At 34.0% G+C, this 13290-nt stretch overlaps 1 protein-coding gene across 1 annotated transcript in view; it reads left to right on the forward strand.

The window, feature by feature from the left end:
• Positions 1 to 13290, forward strand: part of LOC136026665 (large ribosomal subunit protein mL44-like) — a 44421-nt gene that overhangs the window by 15195 nt on the left and 15936 nt on the right. Inside the window, exon 4 of the mRNA XM_065703406.1 lies at positions 1163 to 1247. Coding sequence (XP_065559478.1) covers positions 1163 to 1247 — 85 coding nt within the window. The remainder of the gene's footprint in view (positions 1 to 1162; positions 1248 to 13290) is intronic.

Genomic DNA, 13290 nt, shown 5'->3' on the forward strand with positions numbered 1-13290 from the left:
ATTTATTTGTTTATTTTGCCCCCCTTCCACTTTTGTTTAATGTCCCTTTTAATTTTTTTTCTGACTTGTATTTGTTTAAGTTTAGTTTCGTATTTGTTTTAGTTTAGTTTGACCAGTTTTTATCTTTTTAACTTTTTAATTGTTTTTTACAGTTTCATTATTGACTAATAAAGGATTATTCCTTTATTAGTCAAAGTTTTAGTGCAACCATATGATTTGTTGGCTTCGAAGTCTGAATTCGGCCCTTTGTGGGACTGTGATAGAGATTTTTTTTGGAAAAAATACCACAAATAACTCATTGTACCCCCAAGCCACCTGAGGGCGACACACGTTTCTCCTCCATTCAAATCTATTCCAAACCTCTTTGTCCCCTCTTTTAAAGTCTTAATTGACATTAAATCTTTTTTTATGACCTCATCCCAGCCGATTGAGGAATGACCTGCTTTTATTTTGGATCTGGATAGATGATAAAAAAACAAAATATTTGGCAAAACACCTCATCAAAATACTCTCAAAATACTTATAATAGTACCCTTGATGACTAAATATTCTTTTGGTGTTTCTGCAAGGTCTAGAAAAGCCTTTCTTGTTTAAGCCAATAATCATTAATAACAGTCAAAACCTAGCACCTCTAGTTTTAACCCTAGTGTAAAATTTAAACCCTGTTCTTTGATGTTTTTTCAGTGGTCATCTATGTGGGACACTTGTGTGTTTGTGAAGTGTTTGTGCAGCTATTCTGCATATTAACTTTTTTTTTAAAAATAAACATTACTTAAATGTGCCATGTTTTTTGGCTCTTAAAATGAGTAAAACTTGTTAACATTTCAGAAGTGGTTATGTTCCTTTTTCTATCTTGCAAAAATAGTTCGATTTAAAGCCTCTGAACACCAATATTCTTTTGATGTGCCTTCAAGGTGTAGGAAACCTACCTTTTCTATCAAATAGTTATTAATCGTAAAAAAAAAGTCAAAACCCAGTAGTTATTCCTAAGTTTTTTTTTTTTTTGTTCTCGTGTAAAATTTAAAGCTTTCTGGTGAACTTTTTTGAATCATATTAGTATCTGTGTGCATATAATCTCTGTGCAGCGCTTGTGTATTACTGAATTATCTGTTCAGTCATCCTGTGTATCGTATGTATTATTTTAATGTATTTTTTCTCGCAGATCCCTGGAAACCTATCTCTGTTCAACGGCTACCCTTGCAACAAGTTCAAATTTAATTGGTAGCAAGGATATTATTCTTTCTAATGTAAGTAACTTTGGCTTTTTTTTAGTGTAGATGATATAGTATGCTGTGAATTGATTTCATTAATTGAAAAGGGAAAGAAAAAACGAAAAATTTAGTTTTTTTTTTAATTTGTGATTCCGTCCCCAAGAGACTAATCCATTTTGGAAACCTCTTTCCAACCTCAAAAAAGCAAATACAGAGAATCGTTACTTTTACTAAACTTTACTCGTCAGAAAAACTGAAAGGATGTTGTTACTTAAGTTTGTGATTCCGTCTCCAAGAGACTAATCCAGTTTGGAAACCTCTTTCCAACCTCAGAAAAGCAAATACAGAGAATCGTTACTTTCACCAAACTTTATTCGTTAGAAAAACTGAAAGGATATTGTAACCATTCAATATATATAGGCTAGTAGTAGTGGGCAACTCTGAACTTAGTACCAAGGATAAAAAATCGCAAATGTTTTTAGGTTTTATTTGCACACAAAATATAAATGGTTTAGATAAAACCATAGCCGGACTATTTTACGTAAAACCATAAAACATAAACCAAACTATACCAAACAATAAACCAATCTATTTTAAATAAAACCATAAAACATAAACCAATCTATACCAAACTGTTTTACATGAAGCATAAACTAAACTATACCAATCCATAAACCAAACTATTTTACATAAAACAATCTATACCAAACCATAAACCAAGCTATTTTAAATAAAAAATTATATTAAAAAAAAATACTTTTAGGCTCTATCTTAGGTCTGTTCATATCTGAAAAGCGTGAGTTCTTAAGGCCTTTTTGTTGTTTCAAAACTACGATTTTTTTTGGCAGTACCTCAACTGCACTAATATTCTTGATCAATTCGCGTGTTACACTAAACCATGAAAAAAATCAACCAAAACTAATGAAGTATTTAATTAATTTATTTTGTAATTAACTAAAATTGGTATAAAAAATTTGCCCCTGAAATTCAAACATTAACAATTTGTTGATTCCCAAAGACAACTACACCTTCACAGGAAAGGTACATCCTTTTCGGCTGTTTAATACTAAGCATCGGATCTGTTTCTGTTTTTACTTCTGTTTGTGTCTCAACTGTTTCTATTTTTACTTCTATTTGCGTCTGACTTTTTTTTTTTTTTTTTTTTTTTTTTTTTTTTTTTTTTTTTTTTTTTTTTTTAAGAAGAAGAAGAAGAACAGAAAGGAAAAAACAGGTCACCTGCTTTTGATACCTCAAAATTATTGTTCTTCAGACAATTAATTGTTATCAAATGTCATAAAATTGAATATAATTTTTGTAAGGTCGCAAATTTGGCTAGTACTTGGTCAGGTTCATTTGCCCAGCGGGACCACAGAGTCCCACTTTGAAAATATTTTTTCCTGGTCATTTTTAAAGGTTCTAATGAGCATATTCAAGATCAGCATGTCTTTTTGGTCAGGAATCATGGATTTTTCGTCTATTTTTTTCGAAAAACGAGGGCTTGGTCGTTAAAGGGTTAATTTACAGCTTTTCAAAAATGATATTCAATTTCATGACATTAGATAACAATTATATGTCTAATGTCACAGGAAAGCTCTACCCTTTTCGGCTCTTTGATACTATGTATCGTCACAGTTTCAGAACAGAATTTCACCACTGAAGTTTTGGATGATTTTGACTTGATGGGCGCTCCAACGGTCCTCCGTGAGATGCTGTACTATTTGCCCTGGGCAAATCATAAATTTAATTGAATATTGAGAGGAAAGTTGCAGTAAATCGAAATACTCCCTGTCTATTCAAGTTGTCAAAAAGGTGTACCTGAGTGTGCCTATATTTAGCTCAGGAAATGCCAAGGGTACTAAGTTGAAACCTTTTTGAATAGTAAGGAGGTGGTTAGGCAAAATCAAAAGACAGTGTTGTCGAAATGGTTGTCAAAAACGCATATCTTTAATATTTCAAGAGCATTTATGGAAGAATATATATATAAGTTTAAAGATTCAGAGAATGCGAGGGGCATATTGAACTTAATCAAAATACAACTATGCACACTCCGTTTATTAAAAGGGAGTATGTTCAATATCTGACAATTGACTGGCTATATGACATTTATTTGAAACTTTCTGGGGACAATTCTGTTTGTGTCTGACCTCTTTCTGTTTTTCAAAAAAAAAGAAAAAAGAACAAAAAGAAGAAACAGGTCACCTGTTTTTGACTTTTGTAATAAATATCGAGAAAAAGGGATTTATTTGAACTATTGTCTGATCAAAATGAATGAGATTGACGAAAGTTCTCAATACGTAATAGTTATTTGTCTGCAGGTCGTAAAATACACACTGCTGTAGTTTATCAACCTGAGTATTCGTATACAGGAGAAGACAGCTGATACAATTTTTGTATGAAGAACCAACTTAGGTTCCCTAAATTCGGGGGTTAAAATGAGTAACAAAACTGGTGGCTCCTTTAACCTGGGTGGGTTTTTTTTCCTAGATCCTTGCCTCACAAGTTAGCTTGGAAATATTATTGGCTTAGAGGGTCTTTGTGTTATTTGCCACATGGTCCGTGGACGGTATTATTTGTTGACAAAAAAGGTATTACAAATAAAGGAAGAATCTTCTATATGGCTGTTTGAGAAAGGAAGATATTAGGGATCCAGGATAAGACTAAACCGATTTTGATGTCCAAAGATTCAATTCCAGACTTTCTCTGTAAGCCAAAAAAGAGGACATAATGTATTTGGCAAAAAAAATTATGTAAATATACTGGGCCATGTTGACGTGAGCTTTTGTATTTTATATAAGTGATTCTCGCCATGTTTAATTTCATCAAGTTTATATTTATTAGCCTATGAACAAGACTTTGAGTTTGTTAACAAACAAAAATATCATTTTCAACACGGAGAAACAACTCTCGCTCACAAATATAAGGCTATACTTAGGTAAGATGTTGCCGGGCGTACGATGCGACATCTACCTAAGCATTTAATTGTAGGCTTATAATCGAAGTCCCTATAGTTTGTCATTATTGTTAATACCTCTGTTTTTAGAGGCATATCCTGAAAGATTATGGAGCTAACACATACCTTCTCTGAAGTGACATGATACCCTATTTGCCTTATTGGCCGGTTTTGTAAGCTTGAAATTGAATCTTTGGACATCAAAATTGAAAAATATGTTTATGTCTCTGTTTTTAGAGGCATGTCCTGAAAGATTATGGTGCTAACACATACCTTTTCTGAAGTCATACGATACCCTATTTGCCTTATTGGCCAATGGCTGGCTGTTTATGTTCATTCTTTGTTAATTCATTCTGAGGAATTTTTCCATTAATTTACTAGCAGTTTTCTTTTTACTTGTAATTCCATTAACTCAAAATCACTAAAGTTATAGTTTCAGAAATAGTTTATTTAATTAATAAAATAAACGTAAACATGAAAAAAAAAACACCTGAACGTACCAAAAAATAATTTTACCAACGAATTAAACGAACGTACCAAGAATTAAACGAAGGTACCAAAGAATAAAAAAACTCAATGCAGAAATCACATAACATGTTGAATGGAACACAAAAATAAGCACAGTTTAACGAAAGGTGTGAAATATAACTAATCAATGCCAAGTTTCTGATTTACTTTGGCGGCAGGAAATATGCATCTTTTCAAGTATATTTTCAGGGTTATAACGCTTACACAACATGTACTACATAACGTAACTGTTTAATACACGACGGTACATACACAATGCTGTTTGTGATAAGGTATGTCTATGCGTGCCGGCAAGCGATAACACAATTCCATTGATACATGAAAAATAGGGGTACCCGATAAAGTAAGAGGGACAAGTAATTGAACGAATACGGCTACTGGACTGGCCATCTAGTGCCAAGTATTGGGTGCCGTGTTGGGGTTTGGAAAGCGATAAAACAATTCCACGTTTACATGAAAACCATGATGCAGAATAAAATAAGAGGGGGAATAGTTATGTTGGTATTGGTAGTGAGTAATGGCAAATAAAAACAGTGGTTGTGAATTAACAGAAAGTTTCCCAATCTGGATTGAATAAAGTGGTCTAGCAATATTCTGATTTTTTACTTGTCCATGGGTGCCAAGTTTCTATTTTCCAAAGAGGACTAGGACTCGTTGTGTGGTTAGTAGAAAAATGAAGGGAATTTTTTCTCTTTTTTGGGGAGGGGGCGGGGTAGGTGAAGGATTTAACATATGGACTATTTCCTTTTTTATGCTGGGAGATGTTTGAAATTAAGAAGCTAGTTTTGGTTTTACAAAAGGAGGTACGCCATTCTATCCTAAAGGTAAAGCAATTATCTTGAGTTTAAGCGTTTTATGTCCAGCCCTTGATAATTTCATGGGAATATAAGTGGAATATTCTAGATTCAGACTACAAATTTGAACTTGACTGTGGGCAGTGAGTTTTATTTTTCCTGGAGTTGGTTTGGGCTCATCTTTTTGAACCTTAATTAATATGCCACTCTTGTGGACCTCTCGCCCCCCCCATTCCAAGAATCATATTTGAGGGTGGCTACAGGCCCTCACACCGCGCGAAAGCCGATGTCTGTATATGTGACAGAGCAGGAGCCAAACCTAACAGCTCAAATTAATAAGTGAATATCAAACACAATAGAAATAATTCAAATTTAAGACCAAAGAAGACTACACACGACAGAGTAAATAATTTCCTATTGTTTATACTTCTTGGTAATTTTTGTCTAAATCCAATATATATATTGCACCTAGAATCAGGGATTTCAGTCCATGAAAGTGTAAGGGGAGGGGGCAAGGATTTTTAAACTTTTAAAAAATACAGATACAAAAGAGTTATTTCTCAAAACCTAGAGAGGGTGGCATTTTTTTCGATTTTTTCCTAAGGAAACCCAAAAGAGTATATTCCAAAGCCCTAGGGAAGGGGCAACTGCCCTTTCTGCTTTATGCATTTAGTGACCTTGTTACAAAATGTTTATGTTTTTCAAAGGCTCAAACTGATTCTTGCTTGATTTGATTTTCTTCTTTATTTTGGTATTTGATTCTTTTTTTTTAATTTAATTCTTTCGCTTGAGAACATTTGGATTAAAGTAAGGGCAGCAAAATGCCTGTTACAAACCGACATATTTCATCCAAAAGTCAGTGCTTCATGTACCTAACTAAACCTGAGCCAAAACTAACAACTCATATCAGTGACTAATAAATAATAAATTTAAATCAATTAAAATAATTTAATCTAATTAATTAATTAAATTATTACATTAAATACACTTGTGTCAATGCACGAAATTTAGGAACGGGATGAAATGTATTTTTCAAAATCTAGGGGAGTAAATTTGTCGTTTTTTTCAATTTTGAAAATGAGAAAAATACATTTTTCAATGAAAAAAAAATGCATTTTATCAAAATATTGGGGGTCCACAATCTCCCTTTTCCTCACGCCTAATTAACATCACTGATTAAAGGTAATGCAAACTGTTTAAAGTCGGACCGAAGAAAAAGCTGCAGACATTAGAATAAACGATTTTCTACCCTCCATACACCCTAGCAACTTACTCCCTTGCCTTTTCTCTTTAGTTTATATTCTTACATCCGACATAAATACACCTTGTAAAGTTAATTGTCATTGGCTAGATTTTGAACTTTTATTTTTATGGTTATTTCATTTTTTGCAAATTAGCATGCTAAATTTAGGATAAAGTAGAGGATTTTGATGTGCTATGATTGATTGTATGTATTGAGCTGTTCTTGATTTAGCTGCACATGTAGAGTTTTATATGAAGGTAAAACCTGTCAAACTGGTTTGTGCACAGCTGCTGTGTTACGTATTGAGAAGCTTAAACGCTATGGCTCGCCGAGAACGTTCTGATGTTCGCCGAGTTTGAAGCATAGTAGAACATGCTCGGAAATGCGACTAATTCTCTCCAGGAACTGTTTGAATAACTTTTCAGCAAAATGCTGTCAAAACACATTAGACTAGCTAAAGCTGAATATTGTGCCAAAATTTAGGTTTTAGAAACATCAGATCACCTGATCGCTCTTATATTCAATTTCTCCTGGATGTTCTTTTAAAATTTTTAGGGCGTGTATATTTTTGACCAAACGTTTCTAATTCCGGGACTTAGGTAGAGGAAGGCATCTAGGTACTCCTCTCCCAGGCGCAGCTTCTGTTGGGGCACCGCGTAAATAAAGACATTTTTTAATTCCTAGGGTATTTCTGAAGGGGGGGGGGGCAAAAACTGTTGCACCTGGGTGCCAAAAAACCTCCTTGTGTCTCTGTTCTAATTTGAATGAAAATACTTTTATGATACTTTGGTATCAAACGACGATTTCTCCGTATTAATTTAGAAAAAATGTGAAGTTTTCTTATGGAAGTAAAAAGTGAAGTCTTAAGACGAAAAAAATATACTTAGGAGACTACGCAAAATATATTACAAATCTACCTTAAATAAACTGATTCGTGATATATCTTAGAAATCCAGAAACTAGTGCTTTACTAACTAACCTATAAACGGCATGTTTTCTTAAGATTAGAAAATGTCATGAATAGACTGTAGAAAATGAAAAATTTATTTATAAGTCTATCAATAGTCTTTCACCAGCCATGATATCTATAACTTTCAATACACAATTGCAATTCTCTAAAAAAAAGCTCAGTTCTCAGTAAAGCGCTAGTGAAGTTTCAACTTTGTTCTTTACTTCTGTAAGAAAACTGATTTTTTATAAATAAATTTTTACTCGTTTTAATGTTTTTAAACATACTCAATGAAGCTTTTAAAAATATCTTTGTTTATTAAGGCAATGAAACTAAACAAGTCAATAAGATTCTTTGTTAAAATATGAACCCTACCTCCCCTAAAATTTACCACAAGATTTGGGCAGCTTTGGCTCATAACTAAAGAGTCCAAGACGTATTTTATCAACAATGTCCTAGAGAATTTATTCGGACTCAATATTATTCATGAAAGTTAATAAATGATTTTTTTTTATTACGCAATCTTTATTTTAAGACACGTTCTTTGTGTTTACTTACGAAAAAGGTGAGGGGGAATATATAAGGGGTGGGGCAGAAGATGCTATATAGGACTTTACGTTGGAGCTGTTAAGACGAACTTATAGAGATGCAGTAGCTTTCAAATGAGCTGTTAAATATCTTTCCGTGATCTTACGGTAACCTACTAGCTCTGGCATAAAAAAACTACAAATAAATAATGGGATGTAGCATTTTTTAACCTTTGTACCTAAACTGATGTCTGGTAGCACAAGATGGTGGAAAATGACGCTTTGGTCTGCATGGTCTCTGGCAGTTTCCTTTCCAATGAGCCCTCTTCCGACCTTCTACTACCACTGGCTGGATAAGGTCAACCCTGGGAGAGAGTGGCTATAGAGATACATAATTTACAGGTTAAGCCGAAAAAAGTTTGGTTGCAAGAGGCAATTATAGATTTAAACTGAGAGATGAAACAAAGTTATTTTATCTAATTTTACAGGAATTATTCTAGTTTCAATTCACAAATCAAATCAATTCACAATCAAAGGAGGACATATCAGAGTTTCCTCAGCAAGAAAAAAGATTTTTCTTGTTGTTTGAAGTGGAGGGGGGAGGGAAGACTGTGATTTTCCAATATAGGGTTTTTGTCTGTAGAAGTTCTAGGGGTGCACTGTTCGTCCCGAGTTCAGGGGTTTCAGGCTATTTCCTGAAATTCTTAAATTCCTTGATTTTAAATATATAAGTTTCATTAAGTTTAGACTTACCAATCAAAAGTTACGAACCCGAGAAAATTTTCCTTATTAGAAAATAGGGGGGAAACACCCCTTAAAAGTCATAGAATCTTAACGAAAATCACACCATCAGATTCATCGTATCAGAGGGCTCATTCTAACGGATATTAAACGTGCTAGTGCCCTTTTCAAGTGACCAAAAAATTTGAATGGCACCTAGGCCCCCTCCCATGCTCATTTTTTCCCAAAGTAAACGGATCAAAATTTTGAGATAGCCATTTTGTTCCACATAGTCGAAAACATAATAACTATCTCTTTGGGGATGACTTACTCCCCCACAGTCCCTGGGGGAGGGGCTGAAAGTTACAAACTTTGACCTGTTTTTACATACAGTAATGGTTATTAGTAAGTGTACAGACGTTTTCAGGGCGATTTTTTGGTTTGGGGTGGGTTTAAGGGGAGGGGGCTATGTGGGAGGATCTTTTCTTGGAGGAATATGTCATGGGGGAAGAGAAATTCAATGAAAAGATCGCGGGATTTTCTAGCATAATCATAAAAAAAAAACAATGAAATAATAAACATGAAATAGTTTTTTCAATTGAAAGTAAGGAGAAGCATTAAAACATAAAACGAAGAGAGATTATTAGGCATGTGAGGGGTTCTAAACACTTTCGCATAAAGAGCGATGTATTTTTGAGCCGTGAGGCTGCTATCACATTGTTTTTGTGATTCCTCGGCACGATTTTTTTTTGTAATTTCTCTTTGAGACGCAAGCCTGTGTTCACGTTATTCTTGTGATTCCTCGGCACGCTTTCTTTTGTTACTTTCTCTTTTAGTCGCAAGCCTTTCGGCATTAACTCTATGAGCAGCTTCCTCGGCTGTTTCTTCTGGCATTGTAGGATTTATACTAAATTTTCTCGCACGATTTGATTCCTCGATTGTTTCTTCTGCCATTGTAGGATTTATACTAAATATTATCTTTTAATTGCAACCTTTATATGCTTATAATGACGTCATATACAAAGCCTTGTATACTTATAATGACGTCAACTTATAATGACGCCATACACAAAATACATACATGACGTCATAATGTTCAGTCCTTTTAATGACGTCAGTCCTCAAACATCCATACAACTTATTTTTATATATATACACTAACAAAGAGCTCTAAACTGACAGGACTTTATTGACAGGAATAGCCTTTATAAAGATTCACCAATATGCTGAGGTATATACATATTGTGACAAAGACTGTATGATCCCAAAATATGGTTCAAGGCCAATCTTTTTTTACAATAAAAGTTTAACTTACTCGCTATAATGGTCAGAAGTGCAAAGGTAAAAAATTATGCAGAAAATATAAATATTATTTTCTTATAGATGGCGAACAGTTTTTTTTTTTTTTTTTTTTGCGGGACGGCTTTTATTACTTACTATTTTTGTATTAATATTTTTATACCATTTTAATTTCAACAGATTTACTAGAACTTTGACCCTCACCAGATTTTAGATTAAATTAACGACCATTTCGACTACCTACCTACAACACCTAATTGTTGAGGTTCCCTTTAAATTGTAGGTATTTCTTTGTTTGCAAGTCTAATGAAGTAGCCGACTATGCGTCCCCCCTACAGAAATCCTGGATCCGCCCCTGCCCCAGGAAAATGTTCCTCCCCATGAAAAATTGTCCATGTGAGAAATCCCCCATCATAAAATTCACCGAAATCCCCCCAAAAAACATTTACGCATATTTCAATGGCAAATTCTATGCGTAAACAATGGATCAGTCCTATAACTGAAGGACCTTTGACCAGGGGTTTAGAGGTCATGTTATTTTCTACGGCATAGTTATCGGCCTTTCAACTAATCTGAACAAAACGACTGTCTTCAAATTTTGATAAGATAACTTTGAGTGAAAATGGGGGATGAGTGGGAGGGTGCTAGATGCCCTCCAGTTTTTTTTGGCACTATAACCTTTAATTTTCGTTCAAATGCATTGAAATTGCGTTCAGTTTCCAATATTCTAGGACTTATTGGTTTGATGTCTTCAGCCCATGGCAAACAAACAAATAGAAAAAAAAAACAAATAAACATGCATATGCGATCTTTCTTTTGACAAAAAATGCAAAATTCCGCATTTTTGCAGATGGGAGCCTCAAAGTTCAACAACAGGGTTATTGGATACGCTGAATCATATGATGTGGTTTCCATTAAGATCCATTGATTTTTAGGGGGTGTCTCCCCCCTTTCGAAAATCAGGGAAATGTTTCTCAGGCGGGTAGTTTTGATGGGTCAAATTAAGCTTGATGAGATACACGTATTTTAAATAATCTTCAATGTTTGATTCTTTAATATGTTCATTGTTATTAAGATTCTGTTTCTTTTAGTTTTGGTCACTTATGAGGTTTTTGGTTATTCCTTATCTTATGGGGAAAAAATATTTGGCTTCAATTTTATAAATTTTTAAAGAAGAAATCACTCAATTCTTGCACGAGTATGTTCCGAACAATATCTTATAACTATTACATTAAATTGCTCTTTCTAAGTTTAAAAAAAACTGGTTGCAAAAATAAAAACAAAAAATTAAATGACAATTTTGAACAATATGTTTCCTCGCGACAGCTGGGATCGAACCTGATCGCTTTTGGGACAGCGGCAGATACCTATCCACTAGACTGTCACGAGGTACTTTAACGAATGATTTATTCGTATATTGACTTGTGTAATCAATTGTAACAACTGATGTCATTTGAAATAACAATTTATTTACAGCAGTGTATTTTACAATTAAGATCATAAGTTTATCATCAAGCTTTTATCAAGATAGGTGTAGCAAAGAATTTATTAAAGATAATTTATTAGGAAAGGAGTTTTCCGAGGATCGACGTTTACCCCCCCCCCCGCCTTCGCCTTTGGAAAATACCCCTGTGGAATATATTTAGTTCTTGTCAGTTAAACACAACACATTAAAGAATTGAAAGAGCTATTTGAAAAAAACCGGTTTGGCTCTGTGGAAGTGGTAGTGATTTGTTTATTTTGAGTGTGAAAAACAACGATGTAAGTATATTTTAATTAAATATTCAATATTTAGGGATGGTTATGGGTTATGTTAAATAAGGTTAGGTATTTAATATCATTTTTTCTGGGCGGCCAGTTTTCCATTTTCTTTTGTTTTAACTTCCATATTTTTGTTTCTAAAGTACCATATTATCATAATATTTTGGGTATTATGATTATTATAATATTTATATCATTTGGATTAACCTAACTTCCGCATCTTGGATGTTCTCTATTTTAATAGCAATTAGCAAATATCCCATGGAAAATGCCCCCTTCCCTGTGGAACATTCCTTTTGGATGATTCCTACCCACATAATCTCCTTGGATAATGTGAAATGTTCATTAGAAGGGATATTGAATGTTTTATTCACCTCCTTAAACCCTATAGCATCCTATAGAATTGCCTATAGCAAAGAGCCAATGTAATAATATTTTTCTATCTATTTTTCCCAGAGTTACTTCATATGGAAGACGTGGTCGTACAAACTTCGAAGGGGACTCCCCATTTCTATCGATGGCTAATTAAAAGTTCTTGTGCAATTTTAAATCCCAAAACTTATGGGCTGGTAACAACCCCTCCCATCACCTTCGTTGGGAGCTTAAAACTTTTACAAGAGGGTTTTCCGATACGCTGAAACTCATGATGTGATTTTTATTGAGATCCCTTGGCTCTTAGGAGGTGTTTCCTACTTTTTGGAAAATCAGAGAAATATTCTGAGGCCCGTAATTTGATGGGTAACAGTAAGCTTAATGAATCTTAAATAATTGTAATAAGCAAAATAAATCATAATAAGTGATTGTGTTCCATATCCTTCTCAATATTTTCTTGAATTTTAACCATAATGCTCTAAGTCTTTTTTGGATAACTAGGATTGAAAATGCCCCCTTTTCCAATAAAAAACCTTGTAAGTAAACAATGGGCAAATTGTATAACTTACAAGATTGCCCCTGAGGATCTGGAAGGTTTTATCAACCCTGGGGGCAGAGTTACTTGACCGTCGGAGTATTTTGAACAAAACGGTCATCTAAGAATTTTTGTCGGATGTATTTGGGGAAAAAAGAGCATGAAACAGGTTCTAGTGGCCCTCTAATGACTTTCGACTTCTATAATAGGCAATAGAACCTTCAGCATCCGATCTAAAGAGCCCCTTCTGAAGTTTATATGACCAAAAGATAACCTCTTTCATGTGAAGTGGGTCTGGGGAAAAATAATGATAAGAATACATTGAGGCATTTTGACCCCTTACCATTGGGAACGCTAAAGCGATGCCTCTGATTTCTGTTCGTTTTTAGTTTCTTTTATAT

The sequence above is a fragment of the Artemia franciscana genome, chromosome 4 (genome assembly GCF_032884065.1).
Source record: "Artemia franciscana chromosome 4, ASM3288406v1, whole genome shotgun sequence".
In the NCBI taxonomy this organism is placed as follows: domain Eukaryota; kingdom Metazoa; phylum Arthropoda; class Branchiopoda; order Anostraca; family Artemiidae; genus Artemia; species Artemia franciscana.